We start from the raw sequence: 27,515 nt of genomic DNA on the forward strand, positions 1-27,515 counted from the left end.
GTTCCATTTTACCTCCACCGGTGGAGCTTTCGCAGCGTGCACGGCGCCCCCGTGACTACTAAACGTAATGTCGGAGCCGGGCGGTATATCCCTTTAAAGGTACTGCTAAGTACAAGCCCATCATGACTTGGCGCTTGGGCGGCCTAATAGCCGCCACACAAGTGACAAATAAAGAGGGCCCGGTTGTTTACAAGGTTGCGGATCCACACGGATGCGCGCTTGTATAAAGAATCATGGCCCCGCGCTTGAACTCCCAGTTAAGGAGACTGTCCATTAGCATTGGACCGAGCAAGCTCTGTTTCAGGCTTAATGAAGTAGAGCGGCGCGGGAAAAAAGAGGAGGGCTGATGAATGGCGGAGAACGAGTCATAGGAACGTGACAAACTAAGAAAGAGTGAGGGTGATTTGATTTCAATGTCTTAGCACAGCGGTGGGGAAACTCAAATGGCACATTAGGCACATAAAAGAAAAAGCTCCTTTATTGGGAAGTATATTTAAAAAAAAAAAAATCGTGGAAATTTATTCAATTTCTCCGATTGAATTGTGAAATCGAATCTGCTTTCCTACTAAAACCAAACCTTCTCTTTTCAAATACTTCCGAAGGCTCATGTTCTGTGCCTGCTGCTAAATGCTAGCCAAAGCTCGGCGTGACTCTCCTCGGCTCAGCGGGAAATGATTAAAGTCACAGTCTGGTCTGCCGGTGGCACTCGGGTGGAACCGCTCGGCAGCGGTGCTGGGCCTCTTAAAAAGTCGAAGCTCGCACACACACACACACGAGGAAAATGTAGTCAGTCACCTGTGCAGGGTCATGCGCCGAAGCAGCGGCGGGGAAGGCCGGGAAGGAGAGGGAGGCGTGCGGGCGGCGCGGGTGTTCATTAAAGGCCAGCGGCGCCATTTACAGGGAGAAACAAGGCCGTAAAGGCAATTAATCTGGCCATAAACAAGCCGTCACGCCTGTCCGAGCGACGCGGCCGCCAGCGAGCGTGACAACGGCATCCTGGGAGGAAGAGCGAGATGAAACTCTTGTTTCTCCTGGCTCAACTCCTCATTATCTTTCTGCATGGTGCTGGCTGATAAATCCAAAAGATAGCAACACTTTTGCTCTGCCTTTTTAATCCGGAACGTGCTATCTTAAACCCGCAGTGGTAGATGGATGTCGAGTAATAAAGGCTTTGGTGGGCCCAATGCAGATTTTGATTCAATGCAAATGAGTTTGACCCCCGAAGGAAGAAAAAAAAAATATTATTACTATATATTATTATTTTATTTATATTTATTTTATTTTTGACGGACAGCAGAGGTATGACTGAGATTCTTTTTTTTGGTTATGTATATTAAAAAAAAAAAAAGGAAAAAAAGCTTTGTCACTTTTGATTGAAATTGTTTTTCTCTCCTCTCTAGTGGGATAACATCTTCATTTTCCCCTTACAATTTTTTTTTTTTTAGAGGAAAAAAACATTATCCAAAGTGATTTAAATCTTTTCTTTCCCCGGTTGACATTTCTATGAAATCCATGCATGTGCTTCATCTCCCACTTGCGCTTTAATTATTCGGTGCCGCACCGATGATTGCAGATAATGAGTCGCATGCCTTCCCCCTATTGCGTAATAACCACAGTGCTGCAATTGCCTGCGCTAAGAAGTAGTTAGCGGTAGTAGTAGCCGGATCGTGTGTGTGTGTGTGCCATATTGCCCGCGGCGACACTTTAACCAGATGCATCAGTAATGGAGGAGAAGGTGTAACAATGCTGAGGAGACACAATATCATTCCGGAGCTATTGGCTATGAAAGGATGCGTGGAGACAAATCACAAAGACATTCAAGGACAGGTGGAAGAAAAAAAAAAAAAAACTCTATTGTCAGACCGTACAAAAATAGTCAACTCCACCAGAGGTCAAGTATAGAATATAAAGCCAAGGCTCCCATAGCTCCACTTTTCCGTTACATCCAATTATCTTTTGTTAAAAACATTCTTGGCCATTATTTCGGGGAAGCGTGACATTATTGAGCGTCGGGGAACCCTGAAAGTATTAACGTGGTCCCGCTGCGCCTTTTAAACAATAACTCTGCCCTTCAGGGGGAAAGGAAATGCACGTTAATAAAAATATGATCATTTAGCACAAGGTATGAGCAGGCGATGGAGTGGATGAAGGTTAGATTAAAAATATCTCAAAAGGTAGGAAGAGTTGGAAAGTTTGCCAACTCGACAGTGAGCTACTTTCTGTGTGCACTTTGGCCACTAGGGGGCAGTATAGCCCGTTTTTTGCAGAGGATAAAGAATATATGCTTGTGAATTTTTTTTAATTTGAATTTGTGCCTAAGCATTGCTGTTACGGCTAAAAAAAATGTTGGCGAATACTTTGCAAAGAGTTATTATTAGTTTCTGTGACAAGTGCGTGTTTGCGTAACAAGTTAGCGTGAGCGCCCCCACACATGAGCAATTAATGTCAGGTGGTATCACACTCGGGTCAAGGATAATTCACTTTGCAGCGGCGCATCTGTCTCTCGAGCAGAAACCCGTGCTTCAATTAAAGCGTGAGCATTTGGAGCTGAGCCTCCAGAGCCTTAAGTGCATGTCATAAAGACAGAAGAGACCGGCCTGCTCATGTCCTGACACTTAAGTGATGGATGAGAGGAATAAATCAGCAGAAACAGCAACGCCCAGCGACTCGTCTGCTTGGATAAAGTGACAACTTAGACACGCTTTGGTGCGTAAATATGATCGTGAACAGACTTAACAGTAGACGAGAACTCGGGAATGTGGCGGCCATCTTGACTTTCCCATTAAAAGCAATATGTGGCGGCCGTGTTAGCGTGGACGTTAGCATTGCCGTATTGATCGGTTCCTAAGTATGAATGCTTTTTTTTTTTCAAGTTTCTTTATATTTATTAATAATTTTTTTAATAGGTGTGCAAGGTTCAATCGACCAAATGCACGATTTCTTTCTTTTTCGATTTCTCCATTGAGCGGTTAAGTGAGGAGAGAAATACTTTCTATGCAGGGGTGTGTGTGTGTGTGTGTGTGTGCTATTCATCAAACAGAGCCCACCTGAAGCTTTGAGTGACAGATACATGGGTAACTGTCACTGGCTCACAGCTGATGAATATTCACCGTAATCTTGCTGCATTATTTACTGTGCACCCACACACACACTCAACCTGACAAGCATCAGCCCAAAGGGGTGACCTTGACGTAAAAACGCACTTTAACGACTGTAAATTTCCTCCCCTGTCAATGTTGACCACGTCCAGTTCTCTTCGATTAGGGATATATCACTTAGGTGTCTCAAAAATAGCTTGCAAGCATGTATGAATGCATGCATGCGCTTTACAGTAAGGCTCTGGAGAGCAGTCGAAGAGGCAGCAAGTTCCTTCTAACTTCTGAATAAAACATTCCATTTGTAGCCAACAGAGGCGCGCCATAAATCACCTTCCCCGCAACCCGCCGAGCGTAGGGGATGAGATGGGGCGTACGTGTTGCAAGCAGAAAGAGATGCAAGCAGGGCTTGTAATAGTGAAAGATGTTTGAAGAGGGAGTGAAATGAAATAAGATGGAGAGCGGAAATCAAACGTGGTGAGACGGAGGAATTTTTGGGACTTGCACAAACAGACGTAGCGGTATTTGGCACAAAGCCTCCGGGCTGACAGCTCCCGCGCAATGTGTCACAATAGTGGAAGCGATTCGATAAATTCTAAAGAAGTCAAGATGGTTTGATGTGACGTATATATTTACAAACAAATCATTCAGCGGCTGCTTAGCGCATTGCTAATTTGACAAGCTAATACATCTGCTTCTAGAAATCATAGTTAACATAGAAAGCTATATTTTCACTCAAATTGGACTCAACAACAGTCGCAGAAGATCCAAATTAAAGAAACAGCTAGCTATCGTGTAGCTAGCATGAAAAGCTAACAAAGCATTCTAAATTTTCATTCAGTGCTTCTTCTTGTCACCAAAATATTGGTCATTAGTTCATTTTGTTTTGATGTTCTTTGTGAGATAGGGGCTACTTTTTAATAGCCGTTCTAAAAAGATGTCAATCCTCACAACTACGCGACAGCTAGCAAGGACACGGCGCATTTGACAAACCGCAGGGCTGTAAATGTAATTAGCAGTTTTCACAATGAACCTGGGACCTGTCCGTGACACATTTGTGTGCTAGGAAATGCAACATTGGTGTGCAGCTGGTGCAGGGCATCCAGCCCAGTCCAAAAACAGACCTTGGTCCCAGTCCAAACTTTGTTGCCAATGGGGCAAAAAAGGGCAAAGACATTTTTCAGGAGTTCTTCTAAATAAATATCTGGCGCTTTCCAGGGTTTCAAAGGTCGACGGAAATGGTAGTTTGACGTGTTGTTTGACTGATAATTCCAGGTCGGACTACAGTTGATGAATTGCCCACCAAGCACGCGTAGGGTTTTACGGCAGCAGGTCTGCTACGGAGTCAACGAGACAGTTAAAAGGCCCTCTTGCCGCTTTGAGGCGGAGAGAAGTCGACATATTTATCTATGTTGGAAGTTATGCTGCCTATGCGCAATGACCACGGTGGGAGTAAGTGGGACATAAGTCATAAAATGTTGCTCAAAGCAGAACGAGGACAGCGAATCGCAGGAGGGGTCCAGGCGCCGCAAAGGAACACAGCAGCGTAGCCCGTTAGCCACAGAATTTAGTGGGCCAAAGTTGCCAGCGGAACTTTTAGCTAGGAGGGGGGTTATTTAAAAGTTGTTTATTCCGCCGAGGGCGGTATATGGAAACTTTGTTTGGCAAACAAAGTGAACAAATAAAGTCAATCCAAAGTAGGTCAAGACCAAGGTGATTTTTTATTTTATTTTTTAAATCCATTCGTGCTATTCACACCCGCTAAAGTGTTTCAGCCTCGGCTAATAGCTTGCCCGGCAAATTTACAGCCAGCACATGCGCTTGCATTTAGCCGGCGCGCCGTATATCAACGTGCTCCCAACGAGAACGGACGCGGGCGCAAAGCGCTGGATAATAAATTCCCGCTCTGGAGTTGGATGCTGGCATGAAACTGAATAAAAGACAGCTCCTTGTCTTTTATATTTGTTTAGTTTTAATGGAGCGCATATTTACTACTTCCACGGTCACAGTACGCCTTTGTCCCCCCCTTGCGTGGAATTTATAAGTTCACACTTATTCCACAACTGAGCGAAGCATCTTGCCGCATTCTTCTTTTGTCTTATTTACCTGACGCTACGTGCTTAGCAGATAAATAGGCGGCGAGTTTGGAGGGGGGGCAGCTAACAGCTGGTAGCGGCTCACGGTGCAAACAGGCGTTCGGTACGAGCGAGCGAGCCGGTATTGAAACACAGAGAGGGGGGGGAAAAACACACATTACGGGCATGTTGCAGGGGTAATGGACTCGGTAATTGCTTAGCAACAGGCAACCTGTCTAGCGAGGTATCCACTGCAGGTCGGCTCGTGTGTGCGCAAGACACACACACTCGCACACCCGGGCAACAACATTTATGTTTTCACTTTGCCCATCTCGCCGAGTCTCCCCTGCTGCTTGCGCTGCCCCGCTGATCGCGTTTGTGTCAGATCCATCACAACACCTCTAAGCTTCACCGACAGCTAGTGTGCGGCAACAGACACTCGACGAAGAAGAGGAGGGTGATGATGATGTGCGGGAGAATAAGAAGTGTCGCAGAGTCTTGAATCGTTTCAGAAAAATCGATTCATGATTTTTAAGATGGGGTTTTTCAGATTATGCAAAACTGCCTAAAGATCAAAGTTGTGTTTGAGGCCTTTGGCGATTCCTGGACAAATTTGCATATTAGACCCAAAGTTTTACTAACCCAAATTTTAAACCTAACCCTTGTTAGTGAGGCTCACTAATATAAGCCTATCTGGAAACTCAAATCTAAGAATGCTTTGAAGACACACAAAAAAAATCAAATGAAAATAAATTGTAAAAATAATATAAAATAGTAATAATAAAAAATAATAAAATAATAAAAAATAAAATGTTTCAACTGATCCGAAAAGACTTCCCCTGAGAAGACAGCCCACATCAACCATGATCTAATATATAATCTAGTACCCATCCTTCCATTTTCCACATCACACTATTCAGGGTCACGGGCAAGCTGGTGTCAATCCCATTTGATTTAAAGCGAGAGGCGTCGGCAGGCCCTGAAAAGATCACGTGTCAATCATGGAACTGACATATGGAGACGGACAAGCATTGAAATTCACAATCGCACCTTCAGGCGATTTCGATTCTTCAAGGAACCTGAATCATAAACAAACCGTATGATCTTAAATAGTAGCCGGAATTTTGATTGACAACCTTGTCACCTTCTTGAACTAATAAACACCTTCTCGACAAGTACAAGGCTCGAAATAAGCAGTTTAGCGTCACAGCGTACGAGAAAACATTTTAAAAAAAATTTAGGAGCTCATCGAAACACATCCAATTATAAAACTGACACCAGTACCACAGCACTAGCTAGCAACAAGCTAGCAAGAAGCATTAAGTGTTTTACAAACCTACAAAATTTCTCCGTAAAGAAAAATAAAATATTTTGAGCCGTGAAGTAGATGCTGTTGTCATTGAGTTATCTTTCCATGGCGTCTATCAATACAAGCTAGCAAAAGGTTGGTGAGCTCGAGTGGGGCTTTGAAGATCACAAGTAGGCGGCGGCTTGAGAGAAGAACCACAGTGGGAGAATTGCGGTTCCCGCCTATGATCTCAAGAGATCGATCTTGGATGTGCATTTTGGTCGATTTTCAATTTGAAGTTGAAATTGTGACAACATGTCGTGAGGGAAGATTGTCCCTGCAGGGTGGACGGCGTCTTTCAAGTAAAGATGAAGTGAGTCGCGGCGGACTCCCGGGAGAGCCGCGACCGGGCTCGGCTTTTACGTGCTGCGTTTATCTGGCCCACCCTTAGTAACGTGTGTGGCTTCATACAATAAAATAGTTTGAAACTAGAACAATACTCAGAACTCCTGCTAAGGTTGAACTGTTGTCAAAAGTGATTTGTGTTAGCGGTGATGTAAAAAAATGACCGGACTGGAGCATTTTTTTGATTCTGAGAGAAGGGGTGTGTTTACTTCATGACTCATGATAAAAATGAATTTCTGATAGATTTTTTGTTGTTGTTAATTTGTCAGTTCAAAGTTCAAAGAGAACGACAGAAGGCGATCAGATGAGGAGACGCCATTTGCATTCAATGGAAGTAACCTGGTCAACTAGGACTGAAATGAGAAAGGATTTTTTTTTTTTTTTTAGGATGCTGATCCAACAAATAATAATGATAACAAAAAACTGCTCGCCTAGGTGAGTCACCAATAATGACGCTAAAGTGCTAGTTTTGTATAAGTACAGTTTTTTGATTTTGATTTGGATGGATGGATGGATGGATGGATGGATGGATGGATGGATGGATGGATGGATGGATGGATGGATGGATGGATGGATGGATGGATGGATGGATGGATGGATGGATGGATGGATGGATGGATGGATGGATGGATGGATGGATGGATGGATGGATGGATGGATGGATGGATGGATGGATGGATGGGAGAGAAGGGGAGGGAGAGATGGGCATGGCTGGAGTTTCAGACATTTTGGCAGCCCGCCGTTTGCCTCCTGGCGTGGTGACATATGACACATTGTGGAACGGAACCTCCCCGTGGGAATAATAAAGGACAAGAGGCGAGACGGTGGACCGAGGAGGACGAGGGGCAGATAGCGGAGATGTACATCAAAAGAAATGACGTGGAAAAAGTGGGAGAAAAGCAGATGAAAATGTGAAATCAAAGTACGTGGGGTGTGCAGATGCAAACGGAAAGAAGGGTGTTTAGTCGAGCTGAAAAGAAGAGGACGACCAAAGACTTGTGCAAAAAAAATGAATAATTCAAATCGGGAAAACAAGGGAATCAGCAGAAAAAGAAAGCACCTGGTCACACCCGAATGGCGAGCGCCATTTGCGTCTTTCCAACCCAAAATTTTTCATTTGCGATGCGACGCAGGTTCACGCCCTTGACACCCTGACCCCTTTCCCCCCCACTCGAGGGAGCCCGTTATTTACCTCCCAAATACCTGACCAATGCGGTATTTTAAAATCGTCAGGGCGTGCTGGGATTGTCGACTCTGAGCTGGACCGAGGCCAAAAACTCCGGCCGGCGTCACCAAATCACGCTAACGCTACACTAATAGCTACAACACAAGGGCTGGGGCGAATTGGATTTCTCTTGCCGGTATATATTGGTTTCAGTATTGAAAGCTGGCACGGTATAAAATCTACATTTATTTAGACTCAGCTGTATTGATGTCAGCTCGCCAGAACACAGTAAATATTGAGTTTTGGAAATGTTTGCAAGTGCACCAGTGGGTGATTACTGACCCTCTGCGTCTACTGCTTCATCTCTCCATCTATCTTGGCGGCACACAACTTAACCACGCTCCTGCCGGCTCTCCATTTATCCCTCGGAATAAATTCTCTGTTATGGTGTCTCATAAAACAGACAAGTTTCACCCGCGCAGGACTCCAATATATACTTGCATCCTTGCACATATACTGTGATTAACGCCGGAACAATCAGATAAACCCAAACTGTGTAAAAAAAGGGGGAAAGTCATTCTCACCTAGATTTAGCGGTAAATCTTTGAAAGGCTTTTTATTATGTTTATAAGCAAACTATTTTCCGGTTGTATAAGCTTCACGCTTCAAAAGAACTTTGCAGCGGCGGACATTTTGATATGATTATGTGGAAACACGCATTTCAAATGGATGGGGTTAGCAGGTAGCACGTTATGTTGCTAAAACGATATCAAGAAAAATTGCACATTGAGGTAAGCTGCCTAAAAAAAAAAAAAAAAAAAAAAAAAAAGAAGCCAAATGGAGTTTAGTACTTGAAGGAAACAAGCAGAGGACGCTTTTGAAAAAGGCTCAACTTGTTTGTTAGCTAATGAAGTCATTTCAACAAAGCCTGTCGGGGCCACAGTAGCTGCCCAGATTATTTTCGGGGAGCGTTTGTGTTGCAACGTGACAAGAGTTCCCAAATATGAAAATCTGGCTGGCCGGAATGACCATTTCAACCGCAAGAAATGTAGCCAGGCTAGCTAAGGTCGTGGCTTTAGCCTAATATACAAACACAAGCTACCGCTAGCAAACACTGGTCGTTAGCGCGAAATTAGCTTTGCCTGTAGTAGAAACACTTTGTTGCTCAAGAACTCCGACTTTGAGAAGTAGTTGGAGCTAGAAATGTAGCCAGGCTAGCTAAGGTTGTGGCTTTAGCCTAATATACAAACACAAGCTACCGCTAGCAAACACCGGTCGTTAGCGTGAAATTAGCTTTGCCTGTAGTAGAAACACTTTGCTGCTCAAGAACTCCGACTTTGAGAAGTAGTTGGAGCTAAGTTTTAGGTCCATTCCGATGATTGATCGGAACAGAACATGACAACTATTTTCTTGAATTTATTCCACGCGTTTAAAATCCAACTAAATAGCGCGCAGCCATGAATGGCTGCTGTGCGTCGTTGGAGACACACGCATGCCATTATGAGAATTGCCTTCTAATGATCTATTTTTGTGGCTCTCTAGTCTACACTTTAATGGTAAAGCCTTCAATCAGACTAGGCTGGAGCGATCAATGTTGGCATTGATGGTCACTTCCCACACACATTTACTCTTTCCTTCCCCCATAAAGTGACGATTTCCCTCCTCCCTCTGTCTGCTCTTTGTCTGACGAGCTTTATCTAAAAGTTAATCTCCTTAAAACAACAATCCGCCGCCGCCGCCCCTCCTCATCCTTCTCTCCGGCTTGGTCTTAACGGCCTTCTTCTTTCATTCGTCTCCGCAGTAGGAGACCTCTCCATCTTTCCTCGGGTCTGGCCTGCCAGCTTTCCCTCATTTCTCGCCGCTCGCATGTCCAGCCATCACTCTTTGCAGCCGCAACAACTCCACTTTTGTTTCCCCCCGCGGACGACCTTGATGGATGGCTGTCTTTGCGAGCCGTACGCGGCGTCACATCATTTTCAAGGTCAAGCTAGACAATGCTCGTATCCATGCAACAGAGCTAGACATCCATTTCCTTAATCGCAGTTATGGGAGAGGATAGTAACAGTAAAGTAACAACAGAAGACTTATAAATGCCTTCCATCAAAAAGTTGGAGTGCTTTCCTGGATTTGACACTTTCAATACGGGGAGGAAACGACAAAAAAATCCAAGTGGAAGGTTTTCCAGAAGAGGAGATGAAGGTAAAGAGTTGCACGGCGAGACGGCAAAGTTGCGTTAGCGCTGATTTAAAGACCGGAGGGAGATGAAAGGGTGAGGCCACCCTGGGCAACACGGTGACAAAATATGGAATGGAAGAACATATAGTTGAGTTACACAAAGTGTCGCTGGAGTTGGCTTCCAGGCAGTTACTTGAAAAGCGTAAGTTCCTCGCGTGTTTATTGGTCTACGAAGAGAAGAGTCACTGCGTAGTAAAGTTTAAAATGGCCGCAATGGTGAGTGACCTTTGTTGTTTGTTGGCACTGTCACAAACATTATTGGGGTCTTTTATAGGGATAATTGTATTTCCCGAAATTTAGGTGACTTTTGTGTCACAAATGACGAAAAAAAAGTTTTTCCTTTCAATGTGATGTAGACAGTCCAGCAGAATATCTACAAAAAGTGCCGTGGCCTCTTTAATAAGCCGCACTAATACCAGTCATTCTCTGCAGAGGATAAAGAATATCTGCCTTTCAGACTTAATTATTTAAAAGTATTATGACGGCCCATCGACGGCATTTTTCGCTTAGTGCCCAATGACGGACAATACATAAGTCAGCTAGGATCGACTCCTGCTCCCGTCAACAAGATAAGCGAAAGAAGAATGGACCGCGGTTCATATTTTCCAATAAGACAATTGGCGTAGACAAGATGGCCACCTGGATTGCGCAACAATTACCAGCGGACCAAGCGGCCAACAGAAGACAACGCCAACAATGGCCGCTTAATTGTGAACTCAGCGATAATGGCGACCCTCGGCCTTTCCTCATTACGACGGCGGGCTCTCCGCCAACGCCATCTGCAGCGGCGCTCGCGCTCAGCTGCGTCTTACTCAAGCATATTATCTCCGGCATAATTGCCGCATTACTGAATGTCAATATAACAATAATCAAGGGGCCAAAGACAACGAGGGCAAATCTTGGAATAACATTGGCTCTCGGCTAATTTGCGAGCTCCGACGACATTTGTATCACGGACTGTCCGAGTTAATGAGTCGTTATTGGAAAAGTGCGGACGAAACTATCAACTTTGTTGTGGCGGCTGCTGAGGAATCAAGACGGTCTGTTGCTGTGACTCGATACGCCGAGCTTATCTCACTGTAAGGACCGCGAGTGCTCGTGAGAGATAAGACGGAGATCTACACCCTCTCTCGGGACATTTTACAATCGAGAGAAAGGACGAGTGGATTTTGATATTTACCATCTGAATTCAATCGTACACAACAGCCTGGGTGTTTTATCTCGGCCCAAGTGGGAAAACATTGTCCAGCCTCATTTCAAGCTCCGTTGGGTGTAGCTTGCTATTTAACGGCGGAAACAATGTGCAATTAGCAAGTCTCAACACTTGTAATTGCCGATGTAAAGTTGAGAAATGGGATCTTGATTTCCCAAACCTGAGAACTTTCCATTTACTGCTCACGCGTTAAGTGCTTCCGAGTGATGAATGTGTCACTTGTCGATGTCAACACATCATTTTTATTGGTGAGGTGGGCAATCACCTAGCACAAAGTGGACGAAAAAAAAATGGAGTTAAATTTCTCGATATTAAAACAACCGTCTGAGAGCCAATGACGATATCCGAATGTGACCTGATAAAATGTGAATGAATGTGATTGGCTGAACGGCTTAGGGGGCGTGGCCTGTGATTTAGATGAAGACTGAACACTTTAGCTAACAGATTTAAGCTGAAATTTAAGATAGTCCAAGTGTTTTAATTAAATTTTCCTCACACTATATTTCTCCAAAACAACTTTTCAATTGTGATATGAGGCAACGATACATTTTTAAAATGCACATTATGACCGCCTGCCTGCCTGGAGCGGAACAGCGCAAGCTAACACTCACAGTGAGCAGTCAACTGACAGCTCACTAACTCCGCTAGCACTTAAATCACACTTTTCGGCATCCGTCAGACGGTCTTGTCCAACAATGTTTCTTAAATAGTGCCGTTGGAGTCACGCTTTAGTGACCGAGACAAACTAATGGCACGAAGAGTCAGCGAGGCAAACGGTCGGCCGAAACGGGGGAACGCGACTGTCAGGTATTTTAAAGGATGCGGCGTAGGGCCGTACAAACAGACACAGATCTTCCCCTCGGCTCGACAATTTACAGTTGACGCGTCTTTTATGGTCGTGGGGACAAACGAGAAGGAGGCTGCGCAACCTTGAAGTGAAGAGAAGGTTGAGGCGCTGATAAATCTGAAACGCCGCTGCGTTGGTGGGACAGGAAATAACTAACAAAAGCCGCATGGAGGAGAAGCGAACGAGAAGAACAGCTCTGACCTTGACACCTCGTGTACTCTTTAAAACTAATAAAAACTCGAGCGCGTTTTAAAGCAGCAAAAAAATGCGGGATTGAATGAGGGAGTCGAACTCAATCAGGGTTGTTAAACTCATTTTTGTCGTAGACAAAGTTTTCTTCGGAGGGCCATTATGATTTTCAACGTCTTATATTATATTATATAGCAGCAAACTGATGAATAACTAGTTCAGAAATCAGAGACAAGTAAAAACTGTCCAAATATGTTAAAAAGTTGAATGGTAACCCTAACCCTAACCCTAACCCAAAGCCTAACCCAAAACCAGCACCGAAAATCGGTTGGTTTTTTTTGGTTGAAAAATGAGGATGTATTTCTTTCATATTAGTAATATGCAAAAAGTAATATTTTTGAAGCAATTCAATTTTTTTTTTTCAAAATTTCACTGAGACTTTTACACATGGCAATTGTTAATCATGGTCACCGGTTACAGTTAATAAAGTTATCCCGGTGTCTAACGTTCGTCACCTGGAACTGATATTTCCATTTCCATTAAATCGAAATCCAAATTGTATTCAATTTCAGAGTTCCTATTACATAATTAACATGTATCATGATTCCTACGCCGCTTACTTTCCTCTCACATTGCTGCTGGCAGCAGCCAGATAGCTTCCGGGCAAATTTCCAATAAGAGCGACAGGCGTGACGAGGCCTTATATTTGTCGATCTAACATCTCATTCGGGTCTGTAAACGAGACGCTTTTTTGCAGCACCTTATCAGGACGGGAGCAAGGCAGCTGAATATAGATGGGAATTGCCCGGGCGTGATTACCACCTCAAAAAGCTGATTGTTATCGGTGCAATGTTAAGTCTATCGGGCACATTGCAGCTTGCTACAGTTAACGAGGGGCGGTGGGGATTTGTATTCCGCAAATTGGGGTTTGCGGATGTCACCCCAGAGCTCACGTGGGCTCACCTTGTCGTCGGTGTCGGACTTTCGTCAGCTTTGAATCTAAATGCCGAGCATGCTGTGAATTACAACTGGATTTGAAGTTTGTTTTTGGAAACTTGACTTTCTTGGATGTGGTTATCATTAAAATCAGTTATTCCGAAAAAAAAATCATTCATGTTTTTATTTTTCTGGTCTGACAGCATGCCAAAAGTAAACATTGCACTAGTTTGACCTCATCTATCGCTATCATCTTCCGTTTTGACATCGTTCGACATAAAAACGGTTCGGTAATCACCATTTGCAATCTCATTTTCTTATTAAGCCCCCCCCCTTCAAAAAAGACACAAATTGTGGCCTATTTTCTACTCAGTGAAAGGAACTCGGCAAGGAAGAGATCCCCAGATAAGAGGGTAAAAAGTAGAGAAGACGGAAATGAAGAGGTACGGCGAGAAAAGACAACCTGATAAGAGGAAAAAAAAAATATTCCGGAGAAACATCAAAGACACAAAAAGGGTTTCAATGAATTCATCAAGACAACCTGGGAAGTCATTTTAACCTTCCGCTCTACACTAAGATGAAAAAGTCTCATTTTAGAACCCTCACACACACGTACAAAAAAAGATCTTCTATCAGTTGATGAAAAAAACATGTTTCCATCTGAAGCTCGGATGGTGTTAATGCTTTTAGCCTGGAAGTCCTGGCACACTTTGGCTAATGTTCTCTTTCAGCACCGCGGCCGATTGGAGAGCGACTTGAAAAGAGATCCTTCCTTTGTGCCATTCCATCCCATATTTTTTGCCTTCAATCTGCAATCCCTCAAATGGATCCTTCTCAAGACGGAAATCCTGCCGTGTTGTACGTGATTCAGGTATAAATTTATGAAGCTTATATATATATATATATATATATAGTATATAAAAAAGGAAATAAAAATATATAATATATAAAATATTTATACAAATATATATAAATATATGTATATATAAATAAAGTATATTAAAAAATATTATTTTTTTAAACAAAATTTGTAACAAAAAATATGTTTTTCTATTTTTTTATTTATATATACAGACACAGTAGAAGTTTTACAAAGTTTGTGCCTTTGAATCGAGTTTATTCGTTTATCAGCAAGTTGTCCCTCCAACTGTGGCAGCTTGTTTCCCTAAAAGCGTGAAATTTTGTCTCGGCATCAGCATCTTGCAAAGTCGTCAGAGAATGACTTCAACGATCGGCGTGACTGGCAAATAAAAATGAAGCATAAAACATTCAGGGACTCATTGACAAGCGATAAAAGGTGCGCGCGTGTAATTGAAGCTGCCGTTTTTTGGTGTCCGTTAAGCTCGCCAAACTCGGAATTAAAGAGGGAATTCATTATCTTTACAACAAGTGTGCTTGCTTTATAAGCCGTGATGTCATCTGGAGAAAAAAAAAAAAAAAAAAAGAAAAGAGCGACGCTTTGGAGGTTTCTCATTCAAATTGGCGGGAAGCAACGCGTATTTCAAAAGTCTAAGTGGAATATAAGAGTTGAAAGTTTGCCCTCCGGCCGTTATTGGGCACATGTAATTAAATGGCGCCCGGTAATGCCGTTTTAATGAGAGCGGGTTGAAGTGTGTGTGTTTGTGCATATGTGTGTGTGTGCGCAGGGAAGGATTAAATCAAGATGTCAAATGTACGTCTCGGTCCATATTTACTGCTTTAATAAGAGTTGGCTAAGCAAAGAGAAGAGCTGTGGGGTGCACGGAGCCCATGTCAGCACATATGCAAACACACACACACACACACACACACACACACATGCACGTATGCATACCAACACCAGCCCGTCCTTGTCAATGTGACCTGTTTTCCATATCAGCCTCTTTAAGAAAGGAGCAAACCTATTGGCTACTTTAAGGCGGTAGCCATATTTACAGCCTTTGGGCATGTGTGTGTGTAACTGCTAACAAGCTGTAGGGGTCATCTTGGAAAGACAAGTGCAAAAAGTGTGTGCGCATCTAATTGTGAATGAGGTAGATAAGAGATGGGGAGATAGCAGCGGCTGGGAAAAATGAAGTGTGTGTGCTGGTGGGCTCGATCTAATTAAATGCCCCTTCAGACATGAACTGCCTGCACATAAAGATCCCCGACAACATGGCTCCTGTTCCTTGAGGTGTAACTTCCACGTGTCTGCCCTGGCTAGCGTACACCTCAGGGAGCGTCCACAAATGTTGGAATTGCACCGAGGGGGTCATCTGATGGGGTAGGGGAGGGGGCTGCTTTGGTTGGGGGGGGGGGGGGGGTGATGAGATATAAAAGTCAGGCGATAAACGCGCTGAGCACCGCGCTCGCTATAGAATCTCAATCAGGCCGTAACGCAAAAGTCAGGGGATTTGTTGGAGCAGTTAAACGTGATATACATCCACTGGCCGCTGCTTTTGGTACGTCTGCACAAGTTAATGAGATCCGATACAAGAGCCGTGTCAAAAGTCAACGGAGCCAGACTTCATTGAGACCGAGATGGAGCACAACAACGGCGGTGAAGGGGAAAGTGCAGCTGAAGAAAATAAACTTCAATACACAATTTGAATAATTGAAAAAAAACATAGCTAGCACCCATGCATACGCTCGAAATATGTCATTTTTTTCTTTTCCTGATGTGCGCACACTCGCTGCCAACTACGAGGCACTCTAACGCAACTTTAATGCACATTTTGAATGATTGAAAAAAATTGTCAAGTATATAAAATATGACATTTGCACATGTCTTCCTGATGTGCACCCACTCGCTGCCAACAACGTGGCACTGTAAACCCAACCAACCCCCAAAAAAATCTACAAAAACGACTATAGCTTCCATTCCGCAGATTTTTTTTAAGCAATTACACAGAACCTTTACATAACCATATCGTTATCAAAAGTTAACGACTACCGCAATGCATTCTGGGACTTCGCTGATACAGACCAAGCTAGCTTAAATAGAACGAAACAAATATTCTGCACACGCCAATAAAAGTGAATCACACTTTGTCTGCGTCTCAAGATAAGAGATCATTGGACCGTGCTAATAAAATCACAACAATGACCAATGTAATTGTTAACACTTAAAACAATTTAACTGCCTCGTGAAGGTTTACGGCCAAAAGATGGACTGGGGGAGAAGGACTTGCTTGTACTGGCCGTAGTTATGTCTCAGATATTGATATTTACTTTATCATCCCGCGTCTCGCATTGAGCTTTTCTTCATTAGTGGCCAAACTGCAAAAAAAAAAAAATAAAATCATTGTATTCCGTGCTGCTATAATACACACACACACAAACACACACGCACTTCAGAGCGTCTCATTTACCAGTCTGAAAGCCTTCGTCATCTATGAGGAGATAAATGTCAGTCGGCGACCCTCCGTCCCGCCGGAGCGTGCCGACAGGAAGGAGGTCTGACCTCGGGCTGGCCGCCCCGCGAGGGGTGGGGGAGGGGCTGTGACAAACGGTATGAACGAGAGGGACGAGAGAGTGAGGGAGCCACACAAAAAGATGGAGGAGTCATTTCTCCTTGACATTAAGCGTAGCAGGGCAGGAGTTGTCCGCCTTCCAAAGAGAGACGTCATAGGGCAGAAAGAAGCTCCTCCGAATAGAGTGGACCATGTGTGTCGATTTATGTGTGTGCGTGTTATAAATATTTTTATTGAGGCATGTTGGTAAGAAAGTGGTGAGCGTTAAAAAGCCAGAAAGATCAACGAGGATGAAGTCAGAGTACATATCATAGCGCTGCATTCAGGCCTTGATTTGATTTTTTTTCAGCGACTGATACGTCTTTTTCATTTGTTGTATATTGGATTTTGTAAATTTGGCTTTTATTGGTCAGAGACAAAGCGAATCTTGAGAAGAAAGGGGCAATATGGATCGTATCGACCTAGATTGCCTCTGACAAGAAGAAAACCGTCAAAACGTACACTATTTTTTTGCGCTGGTTCAGATTAGGTGTTGAAATCGAGATATAAAATGCTAAATAACGCGAGCTAAATTGCGTACTGTAAAAAAATTGGCATCATTTCATGTGTAATAAGGTAAATGACAATCGAACATTAGCCAATGTTAGCTAATTTAACACATCCTCCCATTGCTAGTTACAAGTAATTGTATTCAATCATAATAAAACAAACCTAGTTAGCATGTTAGCAAAACTAGCGTGTTAGCTAATTTAATACAGCCGCTCATTGCTTGTTAGAAGATATTATATTCAATCGTTTGATTGAATAAACAAACCTAATTAGCATGTTAGCAAAACTAGCGCCAAACTACTCAACCTGTAACGCGGCGAACGGGTTAAGCGAGTTAACTGCTAGCCAAATGTATGCGCTCATTCGTTGACACCCACGTCACTCACCGTATGTATTTTCGTACGTGTGACATCACACGCTTGAATGTCACGTCTATGCTTTTATTTTGGAAGCTGTCGCCTTCCCAATAGCGCAGAGAGTGGCAGCATGCATTAAAGATGACATCCGCTCGCTCCTTGGCACTTGCGGAACGTCTGCGTGTGTGCGTGTGTGCAAACATGCGCACGGACACACAAACGGGTTGTTAGACTCTCGCGCTTTGGCTCAAGCGAAGGTGTAAAAAGCTGACATGCTAAATGTCTCAAAGAGGTTCCAGGGCAGCAATAAAACACGAAATTCACAGTTCACTCATTCATAATGCAAAGGTGAAAAAGGCCCCGTGTTTGAGCTCCTGCAGGAACAGGAACCCAACTAAATGCATGCTCAAGAAAAATTTGCAAATTTGAATTGTATTACAATGAATTTGATTAATTGTCTTAAAACCTTACGTCAAGTCGGCGCATACTGTGTTCATAAGTTATCTACTGAACACTTATGTGGAATTTGACTTCCTTCCTCCTCCTCAAAGAAGAATGACAGAAGGGATTTGGAAGGCGGCTGATGTAATGTAGCTTCAAACAACCCCCCCATAAAAAAAACAAAAAAACATCTCCCGCTGTTCCAGGAAAAAAAAAAAAAAATCCACAAACCCACTTTCCAACTCTCATTCAAACTGACAGATGACTGAGAAAGAGTGAAGAGACAACGCCATTGACGGAGAACCACAAAGACTCCATCCCATGCCGAAACTCAAAGTGACACCCATTTTCCAGTGTGTTTGCCCTCCAAACAAGAAATAATTATGGGAGCTTTAGCTCTGCCAGGGCCGGAATGGCATCAAGTGTTGTGTGTTTGCACAGCTCTCGACACCAGAATAGGCTCTTGTGTTCACTTCGCCGTCTGGGATGGAGGAAGCTAAATAAAACACACACGAGCGTGCGCGCACACACACATTCCAACAGGCTTGCACAATGCTGCCATCACTGTAACACCTTCCTTAAAAAGCTGAATTTCATTTATAGATCATGCGTGATTGAGCACTCAAGAGCGAGAGGAAAAATATGAAAAAGTCCAAAAAACTCCAGTACTTTAATAATAATAATAATAATAATAATAATAAAATATTATTTTATTTTTTATTATTAATCATAATAAGAGACTATTAGTATTTTTATTATTATTATTTTTATTATTATTACAGTAATAAATCAACTTAAAAGAATATCCAAATAATTAATATTAACACCTTCCTTAAAAAGCTGAATTTCATTTATAGATCATGCGTGATTGAGCACTCAAGAGCGAGAGAAAAAATATGAAAAAGTCAAAAAAACTCCAGTACTTTAATAATAATAATAATAATAATTATTGTATTTTTTATTATTAATAATAATAATAAGGGATTATTATTTTTTTTATTATTATTTATAATAATATTATAGTAATAAATCAACTTAAAAGAATATTATTTTTATTATTATTTATAATAATATTACAGTAATAATTCAACTTAAAAGAATATCCAAATAATTAATTTGCAACAAGTAAAATAATTGTAAATTATAAATTAATTAACTCTTGGCTATGACATATTTACACTGACTTGTCGAGGTGAGTCCAGTGAAAGGACATCCAAGTTTGCGTGACATTGTTGTCTTTGTGTGCGACGTTATCCCTCATCGTCACAATAATTAAGATCCCCCCCCCCCACACACACCCCCACTGTCGCCTTATCGTGAGTTAACGAGATAATGACTTCTTTTGTCGGCGCAAACATGACAGCATTGTAATTCACAAGCCGTAATTGCATTGTATCATGGTGAAGGTGGGCAAGGTTGCACCATGAGATGTTTTGAGAACAAGCATGAATCGAAAAAAAGACATCAGTTAAAAGGCTTCGGAAAAATAACGATATTTCATAGGGAAAGTCGATGAGGAGTCGTAAAAGGAGACGATGGAGTTGCGAGATAATTAAAAACTAAGCTCATAATCTGGCAGCTTCTTCTTCTTATTGTTTGGCTCGCTTCCAATAATTCAGAGGAGATACAGTAGCTCTCGTTTGGATGTCAACAAATAGATAAAGGCCTCCCAGAGGAAAATCATTTTGAATCCCACTGAGCGATGTTTCTAATTTTCTACTCATGATCAGATTGACACAAATGGAAAATGGATGTTGTTTACGCATATTTGCAGTTGGAATTGCGTAGGTTAAAATAGCCTCTGGCTTATTTTTTTACGTTAGCGTATTTAGTACCCGAGGGCATTTACTCAACTGGGGTTTGGTCTATTAAGAGCTAAGTTTGAAATAATTATTTATGCCAAGCAAAAGTGGAATTCCAAACAAAATAAAATGGCTATTATGGAGAAAGGGAATTGAATGCGCCGGATTGGGTGGAAGAACTAAAAGTTCACATTTTTATTCTAAGAGAGGTTTGATTTGATTTATCCGCAAATATCAAGCCTGGCAAAATAATATATAAAATAATAAAAAAACAAAATATAAATGAAAAATATGTAAAAAATGAATACAATAATATATGAATAATATATAAAATAATAAAAAAGAAAATATAAATGAAAATCAATGAATAAATATAAAAAATAAGATAAAAGTACTGCAATTTAAAAACAAAAAAGTGTGTTTAATAAGCCACACTTCTCAAATTAGATGTCATTAAATCGTACTAATCATGTGGCAGCTTCTGTCTCTAAGCCGCAGCAACTCGAAGATATTAAATATTCCGAGCACAGTCACGCTAAAACAACACAGTAATAATGTGCTGACTGGCAGCAGGAGAGAGAGAGAGAGAAAAAAAATAAAATCACTGCACAATTTAATAATCACTTTGTAATCATGAGCGAGCGCCTGTCGTATTCCTTTTCATGTTCTCAGCAGTCGAGGTATTTCGGGTTCAGGAAATGGCGACAGGCTGGAGAGAACATTGCGAGGTTGATGCTTGATAACATTTTTCAAAATAAATGTTTTACTGTAAACACACACACACACTATTATGTTCGTGAGTCATCAGTTTACATTAGCTGCGTATAAACAGCGTTTCCTGTGTACGGTTATTGGCCAGGCGACTTGAAAATGCTTCATGATTTATTTGACATCCGATTGGTGTTTTTCATATGAATTCTAAATGATCCACTTGTCTGTTTTATACCTCCTTCAGTTGGGCAAGGCATATATGTCAGAAGGAGCAGCACAATGTCCGTTGAATTGAAGCAAAAAATGGCAAAACTTTATTTTATTGTGTAAGTATTGTAGTTTTTAAAAATAAAGTACAATATCATAAACTGCAATTTGACCTTATAAATAAACAGATTTTTTTTAGGGGTAGGGTTGGAACGGATTAAAGTCATTTTCATTCATTTCAATGGGGAAAGATGATTTCAGTGTTTTGATTTACGACTGTGGTTGTGGTACAAATTAATCTAGAGGACGTCTGCACCTAGATTTTAAGTTTCTTTTCTTCAGACAATTTTTTCTGGTAAGTCAAAACTTTTTTTGCCCGAGTCGGGAAACTATTTTGAAGGTTCGCCGACCCGATCTGCAGTTTTTACACGCGATGACAGCTAGTTTAAAAAAATGAATCATTGTGGACATCCATCTAATACCTTCTTGTAAACATCTTGAAGATGTAAGAAGGGAGCCTTATGTATGACCTACAGAAAAACGGTCGGTATAAATACACAAGCCAATACGGGGAAACCTTTACACCGACGTCCCATGCATTATGCAAATAGAAGTATCTCCGCAGGCTTCAAAGATTCAATAATCTATGATAGACAAAGCTTCAAAGCCGAGGCCCTTGGCGAAGAACGTTCCCCAACACGAACGGCGTTTTGGCACGCTGGCTTATTTATATGCACAAACACACGGCGAGCCAGGTATTTTCTCATCTCCCTTATGTTCTCCTGTTTTGTGCAGAGTGGAAACTCATTATGAAGCTCACACTACGAGAGGACACCACCTCCGCTTTTGGTGCTGGCTCAGATCAAAAAGACATGAGAAAGGCCAGAAGGAGATCAAATGTGACTTTGACAAATCCGCAGGCTCCCGCCGCATACTGAACACTCTTCACACGATCGTGCGGACACGAGCTGGCACCGGCAATTTGGACGGAGCAAAGTGCTTAATGGTTGACCTTGAAGAATTTGTTGGATTTCAAAGCAACTTTACTGATTGTGTTTTCTGTCCGTGGTTAAAAACAAACAACGATATCTTAAATCGAGTTGTCAAGCCAACCGGACCTCGAATGGGACCAAATGAGAGCTTCTACTTGTAAGACTTGTTTCTTGAGTCCGCCCACAACTATGTGAAACAGTGCCAAAAATGTCGGAATACTTTTTTAATGAGCAAAATGGCCCCCTACAGTATTGTGACCCATAAAAAAAAGTAACAAAACATTTTTCACCATGATTTCCTACTTTAATTTAATGGGCCCCCTTCTAATCCGAGTGCCTTGACCACCAGGGGGCAATATAATAAACTCACTTAATATAAATTTGATGATACAACACAAGACCTTCACAGAAAAACTGCAGTAATATTGATTGGAAATTTTCCCGACTGAATAACCGATCATCTTATTGATTGGCTGTCGGCATCGTGATATTGATTGTCGACATGTGTTGCGCCACTTATATGACAAAGATGTTAAAAAATACAATTAAAATACAATTCCTGATTATTTCTTCTTAGCGCAAATCATCCTAAATCCGAACGTAGCATTTCTCAACCGCGCCGTACTTTTCGCCTCATATTCACAACCCGCTAAAATTAAATCTTACGATTGACTGAGTCCGGCTCGTACGTTGAAGCCTTTTATTTGCAACCTTGCTATCCTCCTCCAAGGACTAACTAGCAATTTGCGTCTCCTTGCAGCCGAATGTCCACATCGCAAGGATGCTGTCGGAGGAGGATTACAATGCCTCTGATCTTGTTAATGGATATTAATAATAGATGACCGGAGAAATGAGGAAGGAGGGTGGGAAGGGTGATGGTGGAGCGAGATGATAGAAAGAGATCAAGTTGGAGAGAGGAGGGGGGGGTTTCCTATCGGCGGAGGTCAGGGTAGAAGCTCTCCTCTGCTCCTTAAGCCGCTACTCCGATCTCCTCCTGGGATCTCATTACGGCCAACTGGCTGCCTACGAAAACCGAAGCCCATCTGCCTATGAGCTAAAGAGGGGTACAAAGTGGAACGGGAAGAAAATATAACAGAAGCCGCGAAATCATGCCACTTAATCACTGCCTGCATTTCCAACTTTAAAAAAAAAGGGTTTCATAACTCCAAAGTTGCAGAATTGCATCCTCTGGAGGACCTAAACGCTCTCACTCAACCGCAGTCCACTAGCTTAATAGCTGGACAGCTCATATTTCCCGAAGAAGGAATGCTTTGGGTTGTTGAGGTGATCAAGGGAAGAAAAGGTCGGAAAGATAAACATCAAGACGACAATGAAGCTTGCTGAGGAACGTTCTCACCAACATGTCCATTTTTGGATCACTCTTAAGTACTAATCTAAGCTTGAAGTCTCGAATCGCTATTGGTATCTCAGCTTCCGATTACCCGATTTAGAGCACTCTCGATTCGGCCCGTCTGCTCCCCAGACGTGAGTTGGACTGGAGACACATATACCTTAGAAGACTCACAAACGTAATCTCACGGCGACTTTAATGCAGAGCGATCATCACTCCAGAATCCACTCCATGTTCTCCCCCCCACCCCCTCCCTTTTACAGCTCATCAGCCATCCATCGTTCCCGCCACACGTCCCGGAGTGATCAGCACGCTCTCATCTTTCCTCCGCCACACTGTCCGGCCGTGATGAATCCCCGAGAAATCTTCCCGATGGGTTTTTTTACAAAATCGATGGCTTTTGCTTGAGCGTCACCGAACGGTGGAAGCCGGCCGTCAAGTTATTGTATTGTAAAATATGAGGTTTTATTAAAAAAAAAATAATAATGGAGCCAGGGGGCGGGGCATGCACACGAAAAATGACAGATTAAACATTAAATACATCTAAGACCTAATGGACTTCCATATTTGTTGAATCGATATTGTTCCTGGCATCGCTAATGTCCAAACGGAGGGTCGCCATTAACGTCTATTTATTTTACAGAGCAACATTGCAAAGATGCGCTCGGAGAGTTTGGCAATTAGTCACATCCCGTTCGAGGCTAGTTATTGAAAGATAAAAATCAAAAGCATTACAACCTTCCCACATTATGCTGATTTACAACCCGGATTCTATTACGTGTAACGGGCTTAAAACCCCTAATAAACACGGATTAAATATCCCCGTCTTTAACGTAAGTGCATCTCAAATAAAACGTGAAATAAAAATAATAAAAAGCGGCGCGCTTGACGACGTACTCGGACGGCATCCAGTTCATATTTTGCACGAGCAATTACATTTTCTGCCATAACCCATACAAATGTTGCCGCCGCCCAGGAAGCCGGCCGGGATGAGTTTTGACAGTAAATAAGCTAATAGGCAAATGGCACGGCTATTAAATGAGTTAAACCCGATCGATGTCACTCTGGAGCAGAGGTATATAAATTTATTTCAAATGAGTCACCGGGTGACACCAATAAAGCAAGTCATCTGTTAGCATCTGTCGGCTGAAACGAGGGACTGCTGTGTGTGTGTGTGCGCCCATCTCTATGTGTGTGTGTGTTTTTTTTTTTTTTTTTTTTTAGGGGTATGGATGAAGCCGTCACTTGCCTTTGTGAGAGTGCAAGGCTGTGAGAGATGAGAGAATGATCTCCAGCGTAAGGATGCAGGAATGCTTACACTAACACTTTCTCTGCTATAGGAATGTCAAAAAAAAAAAAAAAAAAACGTCGCATGGCCGGGAGCCGATCAATGTCCACACCGCAAACTCGCCCAAACCCGTTTGTTGGCAATTTCCCATCTTGCCGAATATTAGCAGAGGAGTAGAAGTGTTATTACTTCCTGGGCAATGACGCGTTGGGCGCTTCATCGGCAACAAAGCGGCGATCATTACAATAAATGAAACCAACGGACTGCGACTGTCTGGCGGCGGCCCGTTCAATCTTGGCGAAAATCGGTCGAGGTAGGCTCCGGTTCAGAGAAAATGGTTGAATTTATTTGAACTTAATGCGGTACATGGACCAACTATTCAATATTTTCTTTAAAATAAAAAAAAAAAAAACTCAACTGCCTTACTGGAACTTTCTATAGGCTGGATTAATTGCGGACTAAATTGTTCCGGAACACCGCTCAGTGTCAGATTCAAAACGCTGCGGTCGTTAAATGCAAAACAAGCTGCTTTATAATCACCGACGGCAACGCTACATCCAACTGTCCCGCCTCTGCAGATCTTTCCCCATTCACATAAAACCGCAAAGCGCTTTCCCCCGTAAGCATCCTGTACAATCCGGAATTTGTCATTTTCGACACAAGCGTCCCCTGTCGTAAAACGTCCAAATGTCATAGTGTTGATTTGCCGGGAGCTGACACGCCGTGTCTATTAAAGGCCGCGTTGGTACACACCCCTTGCAGGAGAGCAACGAGTTTGGAGCACTCAACCCCCGCAGGTGGACAAAAAAAAAAAAGGGAGGGGAGGGGGAGCAGGGTGTTCAAAGTGTCAGCTCTATTGATTTACTATCGGAAGGCCGAGAGCGGGGCATGTCGGACTCATCGCCTCGGTGTAAAGGTAATAGTTTACAGCGGGTCGGAATACACGCGAGAGAAGATTCCCGGGGAGTTGCGGCTAAGTTGACAAACAAAGCTTTAATTCTTGTTTGGAGACGGAAAGCAAAGGGCAAGAAACCCCGTGCGGGCGTGTCGCTCGGTGTTCATGAAATATTCATCAAGCGTGTTTGAACCCTGCACACTAGCTCGCCCCCTCCCCCTCCCCTTACAGACCGGCAGGAAGAATAGTCCATAGGTGTCGAACTCAAGGCCCGGGGGCCAGATACGGCCCGCCACATCATTTTATGTGGCCCGAAAAGACACATTTAGCAAATTGTCTTCATTTTTTAAAAAGAGGTATTGCTAGGATTTTTTAAAATTATTATTCATCTTTTTGAACTAGTTCTTACTCGTCTCTGATTTCAAAACTAGTTATCAGTTTGTTAAGTAGCCTATATTGAAGACGTTGACAGTCATAATTGCCCTCCGAGGAAAAAAATGATAAAGTGACAAAAATAAGTTTCATAACCCTGTTGAGTGGTCACCGATACCGAGTACCGATACCTGTAAAATTTCATTCAGCATAACATTGTGAGCAAAACCTTCATTTATGAGGTGGAATATAGTAGTGTAAGAAAAAAAATAACACCTGCACTACTTCCCTGAAAAGATCTTTTTTTTTTGTGTCCCAGTTTGAGTATTAAAATAGCCCTGATACACATTTTTCCAGAAGCTATTGTGGATTTCTACTCAAGTCCTACATGTATGTCTGGATGGAATAATGACTATGTTCATGGTTCAATAACTGGGGCATATTTTTCGGGGGACATTTTGTTGGCTGCAGAGGTGTGTGTGTACGCGAGTGTGTGTCATTTAAGTTTTTTAAGTTACTTTGTAAGTTAAGAAGCCATTTGCAGCTGCGCTAATGAACAACAAAGTCTTTCGAGCAGAACAAACAAGCGCGAAACAAATGTGTAGACACACACGCAACAGGAGACCGGTCCATCTGTTTGTTAAGGGATTTTTTTTTTTTTTTTTTTTAGTGGCTACACACAGACGCTAGTGGGAATGCAGACATGACATCATATTTTTCTGGCTCTGCAAAGGGGCTTGCACTAAATGCATGACTGGCGCTGTGCAAGCACAATGTGTGTGTTTTTGTTTTTTGTTCCTTTCAATGTACAGGCATCTTTTATTTGCATTTGTCTCAGCTTTTGTTGTGACTGTTTATCTTCACCACCTCTGTCTTTTGTTTGGATGCCATGCCCTGTGAGCACTGTTTAATTTCTACCCCGTCTCCCTCGGGAAGAGGTGAGGAGGGAGGGGAGCTGTAGACAGGGGAGGACACGGCCAAAGACACTTCATTAATCAATCAACCAGCTTTGAAAATTTACCTAATTAAGGGCTAATTAAGGATCTGGGCGGCGAGCCAGCTGGCGCCCCGATCCGCCTATGCCGCCGTGACCCTCGTGCCGCTACAGATGACACTGAAGGTAAACACCCCTCCTCCCTCCCTCTCTCCTTTATTAGTCGATCCATTCGCCACAGCAGATAAGACTCCCGACACAACATTTGTCTTTTTCTTACCGGGAAAAGGTCGGTGGTCGTGACGGTGTCGTCGGGACTCTGGCCGCTTCCGTTCTTGTCATGTTCCTGCCAGCTCCCTCGACGAGACACGCTGGCACGCCATGCGCGCTGGATGCTGGAAAGTGGAGAAAGTTTGAGTGCTGAGCAAATAAATGATATAATTAGAGATAATTGTACTAAGTTCATTTTGTTTTTCCTTATTTAATCACTTCACTGGTTTCTTTTATATCAAACAAATTATTATATTATGTAGTTACATGCACTGAAGGGGAATCCGTTGGAAGAAATGGAAGAAAGAGGGAGGAGGAAGGTCAAGGTGAAAAAAAAATATATTGTTTGATAATTAATCCAAATAAATTATATTTATATCTATATCTATATATATTATATATATATATATATATATATATATATATATATATATATATATATATATATATATATATATATATATATAT

General features: G+C 42.4%; 1 protein-coding gene across 1 annotated transcript in view; it reads right to left on the bottom strand.

Annotated features, from left to right (window-relative positions):
• schip1 (schwannomin interacting protein 1) overlaps positions 1 to 27,515 on the bottom strand; it is a 134,946-nt gene that overhangs the window by 101,359 nt on the left and 6,072 nt on the right. Inside the window, exon 5 of the mRNA XM_049726264.2 lies at positions 27,058 to 27,172. Within this exon, the coding sequence (XP_049582221.1) occupies positions 27,058 to 27,172 (115 nt within the window). The remainder of the gene's footprint in view (positions 1 to 27,057; positions 27,173 to 27,515) is intronic.

This window comes from Syngnathus scovelli, chromosome 7, assembly GCF_024217435.2.
Source record: "Syngnathus scovelli strain Florida chromosome 7, RoL_Ssco_1.2, whole genome shotgun sequence".
In the NCBI taxonomy this organism is placed as follows: Eukaryota; Metazoa; Chordata; class Actinopteri; order Syngnathiformes; family Syngnathidae; genus Syngnathus; species Syngnathus scovelli.